We start from the raw sequence: 23,468 nt of genomic DNA on the forward strand, positions 1-23,468 counted from the left end.
TTCGCCTTTGGAGACATATCTTGAAAGAAGTTGCTGTGGCTGATATTGAAGAGGTTACTGCCTATGTTCTCCTCGAGGATTCTGATGGATTCCTGTCTCACGTTGAGGTCTTTTATCCATTTCGAGTTTATCTTTGTGTACGGTGTAAGAGAATGGTCAAGTTTCATTCTTCTACATATAGCTGTCCAGTTTTCCCAGCACCATTTATTGAAGAGACTGTCTTTTTTCCACTGGATATTTTTTCCTGTTTTGTCAAAGATTATTTGACCATAGAGTTGAGGGTCCATATCTGGGCTCTCTACTCTGTTCCACTGGTCCATGTGTCTGTTTTTATGCCAGTACCATGCTGTCTTGGTGATCACAGCTTTGTAGTAAAGCTTGAAATCAGGTAACGTGATGCCACCAGTTTTATTTTTGTTTTTCAACATTTCCTTAGCAATTCGGGGTCTCTTCTGATTCCATACAAATTTTAGTATTATTTGCTCCAGCTCTTTGAAAAATACTGGTGGAATTTTGATTGGAATGGCATTAAAAGTATAGATTGCTCTGGGCAGTATAGACATTTTAACGATGTTTATTCTTCCCATCCAAGAGCATGGAATGGTCTTCCATCTTTTTGTGTCTTCTTCAATTTCTTTTAGGAGTGTTCTGTAGTTCCTCGAGTACAGATCTTTAACCTCTTTGGTTAGGTTTATTCCGAGGTATCTTATGGTTTTTGGTGCTATAGTAAATGGAATCGATTCTCTAATTTGCCTTTCTGTATTTTCATTGTTAGTGTATAAGAAAGCCACTGATTTCTGGACATTGACTTTGTATCCTGCTACATTACTGAATTGCTGTATGAGTTCTAGTAGTTTGGAGGTGGAGTCTTTCGGGTTTTCCATATAAAGAATCATGTCATCTGCGAAGAGAGAGAGTTTGACTTCTTCCTTGCCAATCTGGATACCTTTTATTTCTCTTTGTTGTCTGATAGCTGTTGCTAGGACTTCTAATACTATGTTGAACAAGAGTGGTGAGAGTGGGCATCCTTGTCGTGTTCCTGATCTCAATGGGAAGGCTGCAAGCTTTTTCCCATTGAGGATGATATTTGCTGTGGGTTTTTCATAGATAGATTTGATGAAGTTCAGGAATGTTCCCTCTATCCCTATACTTTGAAGCGTTTTAATCAGGAACGGATGCTGGATTTTGTCAAAAGCTTTTTCTGCATCAATGGAGAGGATCATGTGGTTCTTCTCTCTTCTCTTATTGATTTGTTCTATCACATTGATTGATTTGCGAATGTTGAACCATCCTTGTAACCCAGGGATGAATCCTACCTGGTCATGGTGGATAATCTTTTTAATGTGCTGTTGGATCCTGTTTGCTAGGATCTTGTTGAGAATCTTAGCATCCATATTCATCAGTGATATCCAGGATCTATAAAGAACTCCTCAAACTCAACACACACAAAACAGATAATCATATTAAAAAATGGGCAGAAGATATGAACAGACACTTCTCCAAGGAAGACATACAAATGGCTACCAGACACATGAAAAAATGTTCATCATCACTAGCCATCAGGGAGATTCAAATCAAAACCACATTGAGATACCACCTTACACCAGTTAGAATGGCCAAAATTAGCAAGACAGGAAACAACGTGTGTTGGAGAGGATGTGGAGAAAGGGGAACCCTCTTACACTGTTGGTGGGAATGCAAACTGGTGCAGCCACTTTGGAGAACAGTGTGGAGATTCCTCAGGAAATTAAAAATAGATCTTCCCTATGACCCTGCAATTGCACTGCTGGGTATTTACCCCAAAGATACAGATGTAGTGAAAATAAGGGCCATCTGTACCCCAATGTTTATAGCAGCAATGGCCACGGTCGCCAAACTGTGGAAAGAACCAAGATGCCCTTCAACGGATGAATGGATAAGGAAGATGTGGTCCATATACACTATGGAGTATTATGCCTCCATCAGAAAGGACGAATACCCAACTTTTGTAGCAACATGGACAGGACTGGAAGAGATTATGCTGAGTGAAATAAGTCAAACAGAGAAAGTCAAGTATCATATGGTTTCACTTATTGGTAGAGCATAACAAATAATATAGAGGACAAGGGTAGATGGAGAGGAGAAGGGAGTTGAGGGAAATTGGAAGGGGAGGTGAACCATGAGAGACTATGGACTCTGAAAAACAACCTGAGGGTTTTGAAGGGGCGGGGTGGGAGGGTGGGGGAACCAGGTGGTGGGTATTAGGGAGGGCACAGATTGCATGGAGCACTGGGTGTGGTGAAAAAACAATGAATACTGTTACGCTGAAAATAAATAAAAAATTAAAAAAAAAATAAAATAAAAAGTTAAAAAAAAAACAAAAAAAAACAAAAAAAAAAACAAAAAAAAAAAGAGGACTCTGAAGCTTAAGAAAACCACTGACCGGGGCTGATGAGATAGAACTTTAAAATATCGATCATCAGACTCAAACAACAATATCCTAAGGTATTGTCATAATTTTTTATTTTGTTTGTGTCAAGAAATAAATCCATGTACCTTTTTTTTTTTTTTTTTTACCCCTGCAGACATATCTACTTTGTTCACTACCTGAGTTGCTTCTAAAACAACTCAGGCTTCATCCCACAAAACTTGAAAATAAATGTGGTAATGATTTCTTTCCTTCTTTTGGCATTAACTCAACAAAAAAATCTATTTCAAAGAAAGGAAATTCAGTGAGTGCTTACAGTACATATATGCCTCTAAGGTTAATTCACAGAAAACATTTTTAACATACTTTCCCAAAAACTATGTGACTAATTTACATAAAACAGATAACTGTAGCATAACAAATTAGGAATTTTCCAGAACCAAAACTGCCTTGTAACTATGAACATGGACAACGTGTAAAAATAACCAACATTCGGGGCACCTGGGTGGCTCAGTGGGTTAAGCCTCTGCCTTCAGCTTAGGTCCTGATCTCAGGGTCCTGGGATCAAGCCCCGCATCAGGCTCTCTGCTCAATGGGGAGCCTGCTTCCCCTCTCTGCCTGCTTCTCTGCCTACTTGTGATCTCTCTCTCTCTCTGTCAAATAAATAAATAAACTCTTTAAAAAATGAAAATAAATAACCAACATTCTCACAAAATAATTTTAAAGTCTTTTTCGATCTATGATCATACCTAACTCTTGATACCTATCAATTGGTAGTTCACACTACTGACTATAGAGAGTAGCAACTCTTCTACCAAAAAAAGGAGTATCCAGAAAGTCTGAGCTTTCTGAAATTTTAATTTTCATTAAAAGATGTAATACATTTTTAATGCTATAAAATCGGTTTCTATATAAATCATGTTAATTTTGGAATTGAAACAAAAAAGTAACACCAGACTCTGGTGAAAATGCTTATGCACTCAAGTTACAAATAAAGTTGTGTCTTTGAAAAAGAATAGTTGATGCTCAAAAATCTACATTCTCCCAACTGAAAACCATTCAAAAGTCATTTTTTCTTTTTGAGCACACTTACTGTAAATTAGTCTTTCCACTTCCTCAGTTCTTAAGATTAATTTCTGTTGTAAAGGTTCTAATGAAGTTCAGTTAAAGTTTAACTCAATAAAAACCAGGTTCTGAACATTTTCATTTAGGCACAAACCTATTTTAGTCAACTGATGATTGAATTACAAATCATTCAGGCAAATGATAATTACTTTCTGTCATGCATATTTCTTAAAAATAGGAACATATACATTTTCCACAATCTTGAATATATTCCTTTGTGTGTATGTGTGTGGTTGATTTACAAAAGAAACTAGAAGTTCTCTTCACTTAACAATACGACTATACTGAAATCTTATAACATAGTTTCTAACTGTAATGATGTCCATTTATCTCCTATTATTAAATTCAGCACAGCAAAAACACCTGCTACCCTGGATGTTACCACCATGACCTGTCTTATGTTCTATACGTACTACATCAGTGCATGGACAGGGCAATTGTATGGGAATAAAATAATATATGCTTAAAAAAACACAGAATGTCTTAATTCTTCATATTATGTAAGTTTTTCATTTTTCAAGTTTTTCATTTTCAGTTTTCAAGTTTTTCATTTGTATAAACTTCCAACTGTGGTGGTCATTGATTGGAGACAATACAGAATGACGTAGGAATGTTGTTTTCAGTGATATGAAGTACATGGAGAGGGCACTTCTGAGAAGACCTCTCCCTCCACCTGCTGATGCTTTCCTTCCATAGCGTTCCTCCAAGGTGATGCAGTAACTAAGTCGCCTGCACCAGGGTTGTCTCCCATCTTGCTAAAAATGCAGACTTTTGGCCCCAAGGCCGCTGATATACCCTCTCTACTGGTGGGGGGGGCAGTGGAGGGGTGGGGAGTCAGGGATCTTAGCTGACCCTCATAAAACTGTGCTCTGAAAACCATTTTTCTGCAGGCTCTATCCTCAAAGTAAAGCCACAAAGCGTCAAGTGGATTGAAGGATACTTTTTACTTCTCAACTGTACAAACTGAATTTTAAAATATAGGGATAAGGCGCTACCATAAATCAAGAAATAAAATTAATTTTTACAGCAATCTCAATCTTGTGTCAGTTAGCATTTTAGTATAGCAGGATAACACGGTAAGAGAATATAACAGCATAGACAGAATGCTATGGTTAAGAAATCTGAAGCAAAATTGAAGTACATTAATTACTCACAGAGATTTATAGTCTAGGGCCATTAAAGTCAATATAAAGGTGAGTTAATAATATGCCTGGAAATTGCATGTGTAAAAAGAATATAGTATTTTTTAAGGACTTAAAAAGATATCAACCTTCATATATCAGAGGACATGCATATTAATCAGGTAAAAAAAAAATCCCAGTGCCTGATTTCAAAGACTAACTTCACAGAACCAGACCAATAGGCCTTCTATTACTAAAATACCTGTGTGTTACCCCACTACCAAAACACTAAAAAAACTGAAACCCTAACACATTGAAGTTAATATCCCCAACAAATGAAACAAATCAATATTCCTGCTGAAATGTGCATAAATTAAATCTAATCACAAGGAAACCTCAAATCCAAATTGAGAGACTTTCTACAAAGGAACTCCTCTGTACTGTTGAAAATGTCAAAGTCATGAAGCATGAAGAAAAGTCAGGGAGTCACTCTAGACAGGAAGAGGTGACAAGGAACTGTGACGCCCGAACCGGGACTGCATCTTGCCCAGAACGTGCTTGTGGTTTGTTCCCAACACCCTGCTGAGGAGGTTTGTGTGAGGTCCAAGTTGAGAGAAACATACTCTATCAACGCGAATTTCCTGATTTGGGTCATTGTGCTGTGGCTGTGTACGAGGATGTCCTTGTTCTTAGGGAACATACAGTGAAGTCATCATAAGTGAATGTTTTCAACTTACTCTCATCAAATGGCTCACAAAATATTACGGAGAGAGGAGGAGTGAGGGAAGAAGGGAGAGAGAGGAAATACTACAGCAAAAGGGGCAAAGTATTAGGGGTCAGGAATTCAAGGGAAGACTATCTAGCATTCTTGCAACTTTCCTATTAGGTTTAAAATTATTTCAAGAAAAAAAATGCTAAAAATATTTTTTTAAAGCTGCTAATAGGAATGCTAAAAAAATCTAAAAACTTTAGAACATATTTTTAAGCTTCAGATCTGGAGGAACGACTTATGTCTATTTCAGTTGTTTTGAAATCTAGACTAAAAATACGAACAAATTGAATTTTCAATTCCACTCAATGCCTTTACACTAGAAATTACAAAACAGTTATTTTTCCTCTATCAGCTACATGTATATTCCAGATCACCATACAGGTTAATGAAAAATACTTCTACGTATTACACATTCATTTGAAAAATAATTCAAATGCTGGTTTTTATAGTTATTTTTTTCTTATAGTTATTTCCTTCCTTTTCTTGTGCCTTAATAATTTATTTTAACAGTTTCATATCTATCATTGATTTTGAGTCTATTTGAAAAGTTTTAAACCAGAATGTCATTTAGTGGTGACGATACACTTGTATACACATAAGTAACAAAAAAATCCTACCACATCAGATTACCAATGCAAGACATTTTGTAATTATTTTTCAATGTGATTTCCTAGCCATGTCAGAAGTCTTACCATGTAGGGTGGAGAGAGGTATGATAAGAAAAACATGCCAATTCCCCTCAACAGTCCTCGGCACACAGTTGGCACAGTTGGCACACAGGTTACTGTGTGATTCCATTTCACTTGCGATGCCTCATCAGAAACCATGAGATAGTGGCAGACCAAACAGATGCTTACAAATCCAAAGATGAGATAGTAATGTACCTGAGAATCTACAGAGGTCAAGCAATAAAAGCTTTTGGTGAAAATGACTTTATGTTTTATTTTGGCATACTTCTAAAAATTAAGTTATAACAGGGATATTGTATTAATATCAGATTAAGGCTATGAAAAATAAAAGAAAAAAGGACTTGCATGTACTGTACATACTATATATCAATCTTTAAAGCTACGAAAAAAGAAAAACAATCAGAATTTTGTGGAATGTTATTAAATATAATTGAAAGTAGCTAGTATCATAATTTCCTGGCATATGTTTTTCAAATGCCAAGGTCTACAGGACTGAATGGAAGTTCTGTTTGATTCATGTCCTGGTTTGCCTAATGGAAAAAGAAAGTTGGGAAGACTTCGGGAGAATTCCAAAAGATGCAGGCGCAGGAAACAAATGCAAAGGAATTTCAAATACTTTCTCTTTCAAATCAAACTCTGATTTAAACACTTTATTTTCTACCCAAGGGACAGTTTAGAATTAGTTGAATATCGAAGATACTGAAGACAGACTAACTCTAAAGTTTAGGGATACCATGCTAACAAAGGTCAGTAAATAATAGTTTGACGCATTTCATTTTTATTAAAGTTAATCACAATTCCTACTTCGGGATACGCCACAACTAAACGAAAAAAAGAGTTAAAGGGAGTACAGGTTGAATTAACACAAGTTTTAGGAACAGCATTTAAAATACTTTTCATAAGACAGGCATCTGACAGGATCAAGATGTATGGGAACTTCTTAGGCTATGGCACCAAAGGGAAAAACTCCCCAGAAATTTCTCCCATATAAAAATTCAAGATAAAAACAGATCAAGCAGAGTAAAGGCAGAATGAACATTTGCATTTGGAGAATTAGTAACCTCATACATAGAACACACAGTGCTCGTTAAAACATTCAGCTGCAGAGATATGTTAAAATGTAATAAAGGAAATAGCACCTTTTGAAAATCATGTTACCTAAAATGAAAGTTTGCAAAATGATTCTGAACTGCAAATCTTCATATGAAGAAAATTGAGGTGGTACCACAAAACAGTTTGGAAAAGTGTAATGTTACATGATGATTGCAAGCACAATCAGTACAGAACACTGAAAGCCAAAATTCCACCTCCATATCTGCAATAGGCAAAAAACCAAACAAAACAAACAAACAACCCCGCAACCCTTTTCTTTTAAAGTCACACATCTAATATTCTCTCTAAACAGGGTCAGTAAAGCAGCATACCTTAATGTAAGGGGAAAAAATTTAAAGGGCTTCCTTAGGAATTAAAAGCAGTATTAAAGTATCAGTCTATCTATCTACTATCTACTGAATACATGGTCTATCTATTATCTACTAACACATGGACAAGAGGTTTATTATAAGACTTCTTGCTTGAAATTCAATGGAATTCAGAATAAAATGAGTCTGTTATGTCATATGCCAAACTTTTCATTACCTAAGTCCCACAAGGGATTATCAAAACATGATTTTTACTAGATGATTCCAGGTATAGAGAAGACTTTCTCAGCCAGAGTTCTGACTATAACATTATAATCAGACCCAATGTTATTCTTTTTTCACAAGTGAGACAAAGTATACACTTATTCTTTCTAATCCTTTAAGATCCTTATAGTTGAAAAGGTTGTCCTTGAAGGTTAATGCAAATAAAAATAACTTTGCTTAGCAGTACATGTAATTTTAACAGCCTAAACATTTATCCAAAGAAGATTTTCCAATTGTGATATCTACTTGAATATTCTTGTTACACAGCTGCTTTATCTCTATCAAAAGTCCTATCAAAACAAATTATGTCCATGCTTCCCAAAATAACTATTAATCAACTGCCTTATAACTTGTAAGAAACAGATCTTGGGTTCAGGAAATACCAATACATTATTAACATGTTATTATAATTCTGCATTTACTTTCATTTATAAATATCACATAAATACCACCGGCAAGTATCATAATGTTAAATCATTAAACTAATTTGTAAATATTGATTTAAAAACCTTGGAGCAGGGGAGGAGTCAAGATGGCGGAGAAGTAGCAGGCTGAGACGACATCGGGTAGCAGGAGATCAGCTAGATAGCTTATCTAACCATTGTGAACACCTATAAATCCAACGGGAAATCGAAGAGAAGAACAGCAACAATCCCAGAAACAGAAAATCGATCACTTTCTGAAAGGTAGGACCTGCGGAGAAGTGAATCCAAAGCGACGGGAAGATAGACCCCGGGGGGAGGGGCCGGCACCCGGCAAGCGGCGGAGCGACGGAGCACAAAATCGGGACTTTTAAAAGTCGGCTCCACTGGAAGACATCGCTCCAGAGGCTAAACTGGGGGGAAACCGAGGCGGGGTCAGCATAACCCCAGGACCCGCAGGGTCACAGAAGGACTGGGGATGTCTGAGTGCCGCAGAGCTCGCAGGTATTAGAGCGGGGAAGCCGGCTATAGCGACAAAGCCAAGGAGTGAGCTCTAAGCCCGGGGTTACCTTGTGCCGGTTGCAGGCTGGGTGGGCTCGGAGCGCGGCCGGAGGCCACGGAGACAAAAGCGACCCGGCGCTTTTCTCCAGCTCCAACAATTGACTGCTTTCCTCGAGGCGCGACCGCAAGCCAGGGAGGCGGGACTGTTGGGCGCTTTGCTCTGAGAGCGCACTGAGGAGCGGAACCCCAAGCTCTCGGCTCCTCCGGGCCGAGAGATTGGGAGGCCGCCATCTTCATTCCCGTCCTCCGGACTCTACGGAAAGCGCTCAGGGAACAAAAGCTCCCGAAAGCGAACCCGAGCGGATTACTTAGCCTGGCCCCTGGCAAGGGCGGTGCAATTCCGCCTGCGGCAAAGACACTTGAGAATCACTACAACAGGCCCCTCCCCCAGAAGATCAACAAGAAACCATTCAAAACCAACTTCAGTCACCAAGAACAGCGGAATTCCACAGCAGGAGAAAGCAAATCCTACCTGGACAAAATGACAAGGCGGAAAAACTCACCTCAAAAAAAAGAACAAGAGGCCGTACCGAAGGCTGGAGACCTAATCAATACAGACATAGGTAGCATGACAGATCTAGAGTTCAGAATGACAATTCTCAAGGTTCTAGCCGGGCTCGAAAAAGGCATAGAAGATATTAGAGAAACCCTCTCCGGAGAGATAAAAGCCCTTTCTGGAGAAATAAAAGAACTAAAATCTAACCAAGTTGAAATCAAAAAAGCTATTCATGAGGTGCAATCAAAAATGGAAGCTCTCACTGCCAGGATAAATGAGGCAGAAGAAAGAATTAGTGACATAGAAGACCAAATGACAGAGAATAAAGAAGCTGAGCAAAAGAGAGACAAACAACTACTGGAACACGAGGAGAGGATTCGAGAGATAAGTGACACCATAAGACGACACAACATTAGAATAATTGGGATTCCAGAAGAAGAAGAAAGAGAGAGGGGAGCAGAAGGTATATTGGAGATAATTATTGGAGAGAATTTCCCTAATATGGCAAAGGGAACAAACATCAAAATCCAGGAGATGCTAAGAACGCCCCTCAAAATCAATAAAAATAGGTCCACACCTCGTCACCTGATAGTAAAATTTACAAGTCTTAGCGACAAAGAGAAAATCCTGAAAGCAGCCCGGGAAAAGAAGTCTGTAACATACAAGGGTAAAAACATTAGATTGGCAGCGGACCTATCCACAGAGACCTGGCAGGCCAGAAAGAACTGGCATGATATATTCAGAGCACTAAACGAGAAAAACATGCAGCCAAGAATACTATATCCGGCTAGGCTATCATTGAAAATAGAAGGAGAGATAAAGAGCTTCCAGGACAAACAAAAGCTGAAAGAATTTGCAAACACCAAACCAGCTCTACAGGAAATATTGAAAGGGGTCCTCTAAGCAAAGAGAGACCCTAAAAGTAGTAGATCAGAAAGAAACAGAAACAATATACAGTAACAATCATCTTACAGGCAATACAATGGCACTAAATTCATATCTCTCAATAGTTACCCTGAATGTTAATGGGCTCAATGCCCCAATCAAAAGACACAGGGTATCAGAATGGATAAAAAAACAAAACCCATCCATATGCTGCCTACAAGAAACTCATTTTAGACCCGAAGACACCTCCAGATTTAAAGTGAGGGGGTGGAAAACAATGTACCATGCTAATGGACATCAGAAGAAAGCTGGGGTGGCAATCCTTATATCAGATCAATTAGATTTTAAGCCAAAGACTATAATAAGAGATGAGGAAGGACACTATATCATACTCAAAGGGTCTGTCCAACAAGAAGATCTAACAATCTTAAATATCTATGCCCCTAACATGGGAGCAGCCAACTATATAAACCAATTAATAACAAAATCAAAGAAATACATCAACAGTAATACAATAATAGCAGGGGACTTTAACACTCCCCTCACTGAAATGGACAGATCATCTAAGCAAAAGATCAACAAGGAAATAAAGGCCTTAAATGACACACTGGACCAGATGGACATCACAGATATATTCAGAACATTCCATCCCAAAGCAACAGAATATACATTCTTCTCTAGTGCACATGGAACATTCTCCAGAATAGACCACATCCTGGGTCATAAATCAGGTCTCAATCGGTACCAAAAGATCGAGATCATTCCCTGCATATTTTCAGACCACAATGCTCTGAAGCTCGAACTCAATCACAAGAGGAAATTTGGAAAGAACGCAAATACATGGAGACTAAACAGCATCCTTCTAAAAAATGAATGGGTCAACCAGGAAATTAAAGAAGAATTGAAAAAATTCATGGAAACAAATGATAATGAAAACACAACAGTTCAAAATCTGTGGGACACAACAAAGGCAGTCCTGAGAGGAAAATATATAGCAGTGCAAGCCTTTCTCAAGAAACAAGAAAGGTCTCAAATACACAACCTAACCCTACACCTAAAGGAGCTGGAGAGAGAACAACAAAGAAAGCCTAAACCCAGCAGGAGAAGAGAAATCATAAAGATCAGAGCAGAAATCAATGAAATAGAAACTAAAAAAACAATAGAACAAATCAACAAAACTAGGAGCTGGTTCTTTGAAAGAATTAATAAGATTGATAAGCCCCTGGCCAGACTTATCAAAAAGAAAAGAGAAAGGACGCAAATAAATAAAATCATGAATGAAAGAGGAGAGATCACAACCAACACCAAAGAAATACAAACAATTATAAGAACATACTACGAGCAACTCTATGGCAACAAATTTGACAACCTGGAAGAAATGGATACATTTCTAGAGATGTATAAACTACCACAACTGAACCAGGAAGAAATAGATAACCTGAACAGACCCATAACCAGTAAGGAGATTGAAACAGTCATCAAAAATCTCCAAACAAACAAAAGTCCAGGACCAGACGGCTTCCCAGGGGAATTCTACCAAACATTTAAAGAAGAATTAATTCCTATTCTCCTGAAACTGTTCCAAAAAATAGAAATGGAAGGAAAACTTCCAAACTCATTCTATGAGGCCAGCATCACCTTGATCCCAAAACCAGACAAGGATCCCACCAAAAAAGAGAATTACAGACCAATATCCTTGATGAACACAGATGCAAAAATTCTCACCAAAATACTGGCCAATAGGATCCAACAGTACATTAAAAGGATTATTCACCACGACCAAGTGGGATTTATTCCAGGGCTGCAAGGTTGGTTCAACATCCGCAAATCCATCAATGTGATACAATACATTAATAAAAGAAAGAGTAAGAACCATATGATACTCTCAATAGATGCTGAAAAAGCATTTGACAAAGTGCAGCATCCCTTCCTGATTAAAACTCTTCAAAGTGTAGGGATAGAAGGCACATACCTCAATATTATCAAAGCCATCTATGAAAAACCCACCGCAAATATCATTCTCAATGGAGAAAAACTGAAAGCTTTTCCGCTAAGGTCAGGAACACGGCAGGGATGTCCGTTATCACCACTGCTGTTCAACATAGTACTAGAAGTCCTAGCCTCAGCAATCAGACAACAAAAAGAAATTAAAGGCATCCAAATCGGCAAAGAAGAAGTCAAACTATCACTCTTTGCAGATGATATGATACTATATGTGGAAAACCCAAAAGGCTCCACTCCAAAACTGCTAGAACTTATACAGGAATTCAGTAAAGTGTCAGGATATAAAGTCAATGCACAGAAATCAGTCGCATTTCTTTACACTAACAACAAGACAGAAGAAAGAGAAATTGAGGAGTCAGTCCCATTTACAATCGTACCCAAAACCATAAGATACCTAGGAATAAATCTAACCAAAGAGGCAAAGAATCTATACTCAGAAAACTATAAAGTACTCATGAAAGAAATTGAGGAAGACACAAAGAAATGGAAAAATATTCCATGCTCATGGATTGGAAGAACAAATATTGTGAAAATGTCTATTTTACCTAAAGCAATCTACACATTTAATGCAATCCCTATCAAAATCCCATCCATTTTTTTTAAAGAAATAGAACAAATAATCCTAAAATTTATATGGAACCAGAAAAGACCTCGAATAGCCAAAGGAATATTGAAAAAGAAAGCCAAAGTCGGTGGTATCACAATTCCAGACTTCAAGCTCTATTACAAAGCTGTCATCATCAAGACAGTATGGTACTGGCACAAAAACAGACATATAGACCAATGGAACAGAATAGAGAGCCCAGAAATAGACCCTCAACTCTATGGTCAACTAATCTTCGACAAAGCAGGAAAGAATATCCAATGGAAAAAAGACAGCCTCTTCAACAAATGGTGCTGGGAAAATTGGACAGCCACATGCAGAAAAATGAAATTGGACTATTTCCTTACACCACACACGAAAATAGACTCAAAGTGGATGAAGGACCTCAATGTGCGAAAGGAATCTATCAAAATCCTTGAGGACAATGCAGGCAGCAACCTCTTTGACCTCCACCGCAGCAACTTCTTCCTAGGAACATCGCCAAAGGCAACAGAAGCAAGGGCAAAAATGAACTATTGGGATTTCATCAAGATCAAAAGCTTTTGCACAGCAAAGGAAACAGTTAACAAAACCAAAAGACAACTGACAGAATGGGAGAAGATATTTGCAAACGACATATCAGATAAAGGGCTCGTATCCAGAATCTATAAAGAGCTTATCAAACTCAATACCCAAAGAACAAATAATCCAGTCAAGAAATGGGCAGAGGACATGAACAGACATTTCTGCAAGGAAGACATCCAGATGGCCAACAGACACATGAAAAAATGCTCCACATCACTCGGCATCAGGGAAATACAAATCAAAACCACAATGAGATACCACCTCACACCAGTCAGAATGGCTAAAATTAACAAGTCAAGAAATGACAGATGCTGGCGAGGATGCGGAGAGAGGGGAACCCTCCTACACTGTTGGTGGGAATGCAAGCTGGTGCAACCACTCTGGAAAACAGTGTGGAGGTTCCTCAAAAAACTGAAAATAGAGCTACCCTACGACCCAGCAATTGCACTCCTGGGTATATATCCTAAAGATACAAACGTGGTGCTCCGAAGGGGCACGTGCACCCGAATGTTTATAGCAGCAATGTCCACAATAGCCAAACTGTGGAAAGAGCCTAGATGTCCATCAACAGATGAATGGATAAAGAAGATGTGGTATATATACACAATGGAATACTATGCAGCCATCAAAAGACATGAAATCTTGCCATTTGCGACGACGTGGATGGAACTAGAGGGTATCATGCTTAGCGAAATAAGTCAATCGGAGAAATATAACTATCATATGATCTCTTTGATATGAGGAAGTGGAGATGCAAGGTGGGGGGGTTTGGGGGGAGGTAGGAAAAGAAAAAATGAAAAGATGGGATTGGGAGGGAGACAAACCATAAAAGACTCAATCTCAAGAAACAGACTGAGGGTTGCGGGGGGGAAGGGGGATGGGAGAGGGTGGTGGGGAAATGGACATTGGGGAGGGTATGTGCTATGATGAGTGCTGTGAAATGTGTAAACCAGACGATTCACAGACCTGTACCCCTGGGGATAAAAATACATTATATGTTTATTAAAAAAAAAAAAAAAAAAAAAAAAAAAAAAAAAAAAAACCTTGGAGCATACGCTGCAAAAACAAAAAATTAGTGAAATTTTTTTTAAAAAGGTTTCCCCCCCCAGGTAATACACCCAATTATTTTCCTAATGATCATCACCTACCCAGGAGTTGGTAATAAATATTGCATAGTTCTTCCAGAAAATGTGAAGACAGATATTGGCAAATACCGCATCTCACGTTATAGTCTAAGAAATCATACAATCTGTAGTATTTCATAAAGTTGTTTATTCTTGTTATTAAAACTTGGACTCAAGTAATCCTGGTTATTCTGGAAAAAGCACCTTGTTCGGGGGCATGGTTTAGTCATCCTTTTCTACAATCACCTCTCCGTGAAGCACCTTTCTTCTTTGGCGTAACATATGAAAATAGAGTTGTGGAAACACTAATGGAAAAAAGAAAACAAAGGAGGATGCTGTTGACAATTATTTATACTTGAAACCTCCTCCACGTAGGTGCTCTGAGGACAAGAACAGCGTCTGTCCCCGCAGCCGCCCGCCCCCCAACGCTGCCAGAGCTCAGGCTGAAAGCGCATGTGCAGAGGCCGCACACAGTAGGTCGCACCCTGTGCCCTGTATCCCGCACTATGCAGGCCTCCCGCAGGCCTCCGGGGTTTCCAGGCTCGCCTCTTTTGACGGCGATCTTTACAAACTAAAGGTTTGTGGTCACCCTGCCTAGAACAAGTTTCCTGTCCCCATTTTTCCAACAGCAGGTGCTCACTTCGTGTCTCTGTGTTACATTTTGGGTTACATTCTCAGGATATTGCAACCTTTTTCATTACTATTATTGTATTCGTCATGAGCGGTACTGACTCGCTGAAAGCTCTGATGATGGTGAGCATTTATTAGCAATAAAGTATTTTTTAATTAAGGTGTGCACAGTGATGCTATTACAAACAAGAGACTACAGTATAATGTAAACTTAACTTTTATATGCACTGGAAAACAAACGAACAAAAAAACCCATCATTGGATGCACTTTATTGTAATATTAGCTTTAGTGGTCGGAACTGAACCTGCAGTATCTCTGGGGTATGCCTGTAATGCTGGGGATTCTTTAGCAAAGTTAGAAGTTTAGTATCTTGATAAAGATATCTTCATAATGACCTGGGACGATGTGCCAGAATGTTCCGGTGCAAGGAAAACTGCCTGGCCCCCTTCTTTCGGGTCCATCCACTGACTTGTACCATGAGGCATCTCATGGACATATGTGGGTATCTAAGCCCACACAACCCAGCTTCATCCACACCCCTCACAAACGTTCCTGTTCCCTGCTAGTGACTATCAAAAATTTGACCTCAAAACCAACCACTACTGGCATTTAAGTGAAGTGAGTAGAGCTTCACCAACTCATGGCAACTATTGAAAGATGATGAGAAATTAGTGAAGGGGCTGAGTTATTCAAAATATTTTAAGAAAAGCGGCTTCCTTATGTTCTAGTATATAGAGCAACATACACAAGTCTAAGTACTCCTAAATAACTTTTCCAAGTGTATGCTCAAGGATTAGACAGAAATGACCTGACATTTTCTGGGACTACATGTTTATATTCAGACAAATAATTGTAAATGCTGGCAAACAATTCACTGATGTGTGCTCTATCTTTAAAAAAAAAAAAAAAAAAAAAAGGTAATTCAGCTTCTGTTTAAATGATTCTGAGAAAGCAATCATCTGTGTATTGATTTACTTACCTTTTTCCTTATAACTTTGAGAGTCCTTTTTGACTCGCTCAACTCTTCCATTATTTAAAATTATGAATAAATGTGGGGTTGAACAGAGGTTTTGATGTATTTGTAAGCCATCACGTCTCCTTGCTTATTAAACTAGCGATCATACTTTACAAAAATACTCACTACTTATGCTAAATCAAAATACTAATGACTATATACTTACATGGTATATATGAGGCCATGGTTATAAGAAGGAAATAGTAGTAGTCAAAAGAGACATTGTATTTATTCGGAAGTCTTATTGAAAACATTCCTGTCTTCTTCACGTATGGTAAGGCAGCATATATTGTAAGAAGTTCACCAACAACTCCGACGGGATATAAGATGATAAAAAAATTATATCTGGAGAAAGACCCCAGAGAATTATTTTTCTAAAATAATGACTGGATTTGACATTATCGTTCTTTTGCTACTACTGTCTTTAAACTTAAAAATACACATATTTGCAGTGCCCCTCACAGGTTAATTTTTTTCTATTTTAATCATTTGTTTGTTTTTGTTTTTAAAGGTTTTATTTATTTGACACAAAGACGGAGAGTACAAGTAGGCAGAGCAGTAGGCAGAGGGAGAGAGAGAAGCAGGCTCTCTGCTGAGCAGGGAGCCCAATGCAGGGCTTGATCCCAGAACCCTGGGATCATGACCTGAGCAGAAGGCAGCCACTTAATGAACTGAACCACCCAGGCACCTTAATCATTTGTTTATCATTTTAATTATCCTCCTTTCTTCTCATAGCAATTTCCATTTTAGATGGCAAAATCTTAATAAAATAAGAATTCAACTTACTTTACAGTACTGAAATAATGGTATATGTGTTAACAATGTATATGTATGTAGTTTTGTATTGTAAAGGACGTAAGTGTTGTAAATAATACATTATAAAGCACCTATAAGTATCATAAGGCATTGTAAGGGTAACTTCTTTGACACCTGGAATCAAAACTGAATGTTGTTTTTTGGGTTTTTTCCCCCTTCAGCTAGTCATTTATTGATCACGTGCTGTGCTTTAAAAGACCAGTTATGTCTGGGTGGTTGAGTTGGTTAAGCAACTGCCTTTGGCTCAGGTCATGATCCCGGCTCCTGGGATCCAGCCCCGCATCAGGCTCCCTACTCAGCAGGAAGCCTGTTTCTCCCTCTCCCTCTGCTGCTCTGCCTGCTTGTGCTCTCTCACTGTCTCTGTCAAATAAATAAATAAAATCTTAAAAAAAAAAAAAAAAGACCAGTTTTGATCCTAATTTTATATCTAAATCTCAAAATTACCAAAGTGGTTCTTGGAAGCATTTGGAAACCCCTTGTGGCTACTAATTAAAAGAGAGTTAATTACTATTTCAGAAAACTGACATAATACTACTAAATATATATTTATACATATTCATATATTTGGTATATCTAATATATAAATAATACTGAAGTATCAGGAACTACTAATGAATATATTATCTAAAACTGTTCTCTTAACAGAACAGGTAAGAGAAACTGTTTCCAAAAGTCCCACATTAAAGGAACAGTTTGCTTAAAATAGCTAAGAAAGTTCTATTCAAAATCCAAAATCACAGTTTGTTCATTTGGGCTGTGGCAAGGTCTCTAATGCACAGTAGGCCAGCCATTACTCATGCCTATGGTGAGGGCAAGGCTCTGTGAGTCTCTGTGGGCCTCCAGCAAGAACAACCTCAAGGACCCAAGGCAACAACATTTCTCCACTGAAGAAAATCATTTCTCTCAAAGGCAGTTTCTGAAATAAAGGTTAAATTGTTGGTGGAAAAAGACAGAAATCAACTAATCCGTACTTTATTTCATCATTTTGTTGGCATTAAGATATTTGTAAAGAAATGTTAAATTTATCAGTACAACAGAAACTTGGAGACAACTTAAAAATCACCTTATTCCTGTATGTCAAGGATATACACGGGTAAGACATGGTGTGGGAACAGAATCATTTGCCAAAATGGATTCAGTGGCGAATGGAAAGACCAATGATCCTTTTATTGTACCTGTTTATCTCCTCCTTGCCGTGGGTAGATCATCTATCTCCTTTCTTACTACTAGTAGTATAGTTATTCATATATTATTTAAATCACTCTTTTCTAATCTTAATTTCCTAACTCAATTTAAAAATCATATAACTGAACATTTTATATCCCTTTTCAAGTAAAACATTCAAACTTATTTATGGAGTTTTTAAACTTTATGTGACTCTCCAGTGATTTTTCTGGAAGCATTGTTCTTAAACAGAAAAAAGCATATCACTCCTAGACTAAACTAGTTTGAAACCTTCAGCCACTGATTATTTTTAATGCAATGATAGCAAATGATATAATTTACTGGCTTTGTACTTTAGAAAGACTGCATGTTACCAACTCTGTAAGTTTTGATGGCAGCATGAGAAATTTAACTACCTATTCAGAAAAAGAATTCCTCGTTAAAGGTTCCTAATTGTTACCTAAAAATTTTTTGAAGGGGATGCATTTTTGAGATTAAAATGGAAATTAACATGAAACATAACAACATACAAGTGCCTATTCGGTGGGTTTTTCTAGGAACACTTCTTACACCTAAGTAGAATGGAAGTATATTCAAACCATCACAGTAGGCCAGCTATGTATAAATAAGAACCCATTCTTACTGTGAAGTTTTATTTGAGAATGACAACTTCAACATTTGAACATAAATACAGATGTTATTTTAAGTTTTTTTAATGAGGCTGGCAAATATATATAGATGGTTGGAGTCTTTTAAGATTTTTAACATGAAATATTACTCATGATTATGATCAACTGACATGTATTATGCTAACAGGTACATCTCAAAGTTGAAAGGTCTTATAGTACTTGGTTTAACATTAGTTCAATTGACAAAGGATTTCTAAAAGGCAATTTTAAACATGTTTTGAACTTCTCCAGAAAGTCAATACATGCATAGTGCATTCCGAAAGGCAGACAGATGAAACATTAAAGACTATTATCTTTCTCAAATAAATTCTACAAATACAGCAAGTGAAGAGACTATTGCATAAGTTAGTATTTTCAAAGGTGCTGGAGGTCCAGAAGACTGAGGTCATCATGCAAGATTCAAGGTGCACTGAGATTCATTCTAGGATTACTTCGGCAACACAACAAACTGCCAACTGTGTGAAAGGCCCAATCGCTCAAAGTGAAAAAATGCTCGGTTACGATAAGAATAAAACCAACCTAACATAGAAATGGGAGCGCAGCCTCCTTATGAGAGACAATAGGCTTAAGGTCAAATTATAATTCTGAAGCATTTCAATAAACAAAATGATAAGCCACAAATGTCTAAAAAGAAGTAAAAGCATATAAAAAAAGTCTGAGTATAAATATAATTAACAGTGATTATCTTCATGGAGGAGGATTATAAGCAGTTCAGAAGGTCTTTTTTCCCCTTCATTTTGGATTTTTTAATATATTCTATAGTTCATTATATTTCAACAAGTATAATATATGAGTTATGAAAAAGGATTGTAGATACTAATTATCAAAATTATTTTATCATTAATTATATTTTTATCAATAATTATATTATAATTATTTAATTATCAAAATAATTTAAATCATGCAGAAAAAAATGCCATATTTTTGGCACAGAGTTGAAGTTTAACTAATATAATTCAAAAAAATGTACGTTTTGCTTTCAAAGAAAAATGAATGACCAATTCAGGTTATGTGAGGATACTGATGCAACTTGTCTGGCACTAATTCTACTCAAAATATATATTAATATGATTTTTCTCTGATCATTAAATTAAGCCTTTAGAATTGAAGTTACAACACTGCTAGTAGCCAAGAAAACAGCATCCTGGCATCATGGGCTAAGACACAAATTTTCCTTCCCTAGTGTTAGCTCAGCACACAAAACACACATGCACTAGTGAGAAACTAAACTGCAAGACAACGCCACCTGGCCCATTTAATGAAGTATGGCAAGTGGTCGAGAAGACTGAACGTGTAGAAGGAATAGCGAGTGATCTCTGTCACAGTCCACGCGACCAGAAAAAGCACCACGCTCTCCTCATTCTGGATCTGCAGAATCACAGAGAAATCCACAGTGTGGTTTAACCTTGAACATTTTTCTCCATGAAGATATACTCATTTTTTACTGTGTGTCTTTGAATGTCAGGGGTAGACAGAGGCAAGACACAAAAACAGAGTCACCACTACATAATTCATGAAAACACACAAATATGTCCTAGGCACAGGAATGGTCACATTTCTACTGCTTTCTCTTTCTTAGCCTTCGTTCTGGCTGCTAACTCAACCATCCTGTGACAACATCACCCCCTCAAAACCAGCATGGAAACCATTAGACACTCCGACTTTCTACAGTCGTCTGATGGTACCCAGCCTACTGCAGTACGAGCTACTGCATTTGTCCACTCGTCTTTTGTCCTATGACCACCATTTGCATTTGGAGCCTCACCATCTTCTCCATCCAGACTACTCTAACAGCTTCCTAAATAGCCTCTCCACTCTTGCTCTCCTCATGGACGTAAGTCTTCTCCTCAATGCAAAACCAGAACACATTTGGAAGCAGTGATCCTGAGATTTAAAAGCTTCTTTGACTCCCCATTCCTTAACAGGACAAGACGATCACAGTCAAGGTTCTCTACAATCTGAGCTCAGGAATCTCCCAACTTCATCTGCGATCTCTCAGCCTCCCACTACCATCTCTCCCTGGTGACACCAACTTACTATTATTTCCATAACATGCTCTGAACGTTTACATCTTAACACATGTTATTCCCTCCAATTATAATGCTACTTACTCCCTTTTTAGTTCCCATGGAAAATCCTTTCTCACCCTTTAAGAAACAGCTAAAGGATTACGCCCTCTAGACAACTTTCCCCAAATTCCTCCTTTCGCCCTGAGCCGTAATTTGCTCACTTTCCCTGTTCATATCTGTACTATAACACCTGCTGGTTTGTATGGAAGTCTGTCTGCCTGACTCTTGGGTATCTATCAGTGCTCTCCTCACACACTCCTTCCTCAGGGAAGCCTGATTTCCCTCCCTCAGTCAGGCTAAATCCACAGGTACACTGTAATATGTATTCGTCTCTTATTTCAAAGCACTAACACTAACAGAATGAAACAATTACAGTTGACCCTGAACAATGTGGGGGTTGGGGCACCAATCCCTGCTGTGCAGTCAAAAAACCTGCATTTAAGTTTTAAGTTTTGACTCCCCAAAACTTAACAACTAATAGCCTACTGTTGACCAGAAGCCTTATTGGTAACCTATAAACAGCTGAATAACACATATCTTGTGTGTTCTATGTATTATATATGGCATTTTTACAATAAAGCAAGCTAGAGAAAAGAAAATGTCATTAACAAAATCATAAGAGAAAATACACTTATAGTACTCTAATTATCAGAAAAAATTTATAAAAAGAAAAAATTCTGAGTATGAATGAACACATGCAGTTCAAACGCAGGTTGTTCAAGGTCAACTGTACTTATGTAACTACTTGTTTACCGCTGCTCCCACTTACAGGATCCACAAGGCAGCGACTATATTCGTATCATTAACTGCCAGATCCCTAGCACAGCCTCAGGCTAGAACAGTTGTGCGATCAGTATTTGCTGAATGAGTCAACGTCTGTATGACCAGCGCCCACTTCCCAACAACCAGTACGCAAAGAGCTGAAATGGCCCTATCCACTCTTGTAAAGCCAGACACGAGCACAGTGTCAAGTGTACAGAAGGCGCTCAATAAATGTTGGCTGAGTTAGTTAAAGAGGGGTAGAAAGATACCAGTGGGAAACTATAACTAAATAGTAATACTAATACAGAGATCCTTGCAAGGATAAAAAAAAAAAAAAAAAAAAAAGACCAATGGGTCTTCTTTCTCTTGGGGGCTAGCAACCCATCAGATCCTCTCTCACTTCTCTCCACAGTGGATGCTGGCCACCCTGTCTTGTCTTTCTTCTTCCTCAGTCGTCAGACTCTTTGTAGTCCCAGCCCAGCTATTATATCCGCTCACTGTCTGGAATAGACTTTCTTTTATTCTGTTTATGGGGATCTCCTGCTTTTAAACTACGTGGCAATCTGAACACAAAGTCTGGCTCTCCGAGTGGCACGCACTCACAGCTCAGGGCCCAGCGGGTCAGCCGTGAGGGGCCAGGTGCACTGAGAGAGTTGAGTGAAAGACAGCGGTCCAGAGAAGCTACCGTGCAGAGTGGTGGGCGAGCGGAAAAGCAGTGATCTGTCCCCGCGCAGACAGGGGCCGGTATGTCTCACAGACAAGGGAAGGGAGTTGAGGTATCATTTCAAGCAGACGAGGGACAAGAAAGGCATCTCAGGAATGGAAAGGAGGCCAGAGATCTGTCCTCAAGTAGACAGGAGATGCCGGCGGCTGTCAGAAGGTCAGAAGGGCCCATCTGGGAAATGTTTCTGTCATGGGTTTAAAAGGCCCAGTGTCTTGACATAGTGAGCATGGTGTTTGTTTGTCTAGAAGGGTTTAAGCCATTAATTAGATTCAGGTCTGTCTCCTGTCATGCCTCAATAAATAATATGCTAATTTCCCTAAGTTCCCCAGCCCTTCCAACTTTTCATTTAGTCTTTCCCATTTGCTCAGATCTACAGAACTACATTTGCTTTTTATGCCTGTTGCTACAACACTCCATGGTAAATGAGGAAAAATACACTGTTTATTGTGGCAACTTCAATACATAATCAAAGAGAATACACATCCATAGAAAATTTTCAGTTAACTATATAACAGAATATGAGTATTCATTTTAAAAACTGGGAAACATCAGAGGAGAATAGATTATGGATATACATATTTAGTTTGCTTGTGTTTCAAGGTCATTCTACTAATGCACTAAGTCAACGTACAATCACACTTAAATCCATACCCAGCCCTTTTTTTGTCTAGTGGTTCTGCTTCCCGCAATATAGCGATGTTAGTATCTTAGATTCCTATTAATAAAAAAGCTTTCCTGCAGGCTTGTGAAGAGAATGTGTTAGTGTCACTTACTGGTTTTATACTGTGAGTAATGAGCCACACCATGAAGATTCTTGAACTCACTTGGACCCCAGCCACAATCACAGAAGTAGGTACAATTCCTTAAAGAGAAAAATAAGTCAACCATTGCCCTAAAGGCAATTCACACCGACAATAAAAATTAAATCAGAAACTTACCAATTAAACAGTGGACTATCTGTAAGCAAATAAAGAAAAAATCGCAAGTCAATAGCATGCAACATAAAATAAACCCCTGTGAACACTGGTTTTCTACAAATCCATAGGTGGATGTCATTGGCAAAATAAGACTGATTTCGGTCAGCAAATAATTTTTCCAAATAAACATTACAACAATAGGAAAACAGCATCACTGAAAAC

At 38.1% G+C, this 23,468-nt stretch overlaps 1 protein-coding gene across 1 annotated transcript in view; it reads right to left on the bottom strand.

The window, feature by feature from the left end:
* Positions 1-2,517: 2,517 nt before the first annotated feature.
* The window catches only part of HACD1 (3-hydroxyacyl-CoA dehydratase 1), a 29,801-nt gene continuing 8,850 nt past the window's right edge, over positions 2,518-23,468 (bottom strand). The window contains exons 3-8 of the mRNA XM_080811353.1: positions 23,268-23,286; positions 23,103-23,191; positions 20,021-20,142; positions 16,272-16,450; positions 14,379-14,764; positions 2,518-8,308 (exon numbers count right to left, since the gene is read on the bottom strand). Coding sequence (XP_080667479.1) covers positions 14,682-14,764; positions 16,272-16,450; positions 20,021-20,142; positions 23,103-23,191; positions 23,268-23,286 — 492 coding nt within the window. The 3' untranslated portion in view covers positions 2,518-8,308; positions 14,379-14,681. The remainder of the gene's footprint in view (positions 8,309-14,378; positions 14,765-16,271; positions 16,451-20,020; positions 20,143-23,102; positions 23,192-23,267; positions 23,287-23,468) is intronic.

Source organism: Martes martes (assembly GCF_963455335.1).
Source record: "Martes martes genome assembly, chromosome: 8".
Classification (NCBI taxonomy): Eukaryota; Metazoa; Chordata; class Mammalia; order Carnivora; family Mustelidae; genus Martes; species Martes martes.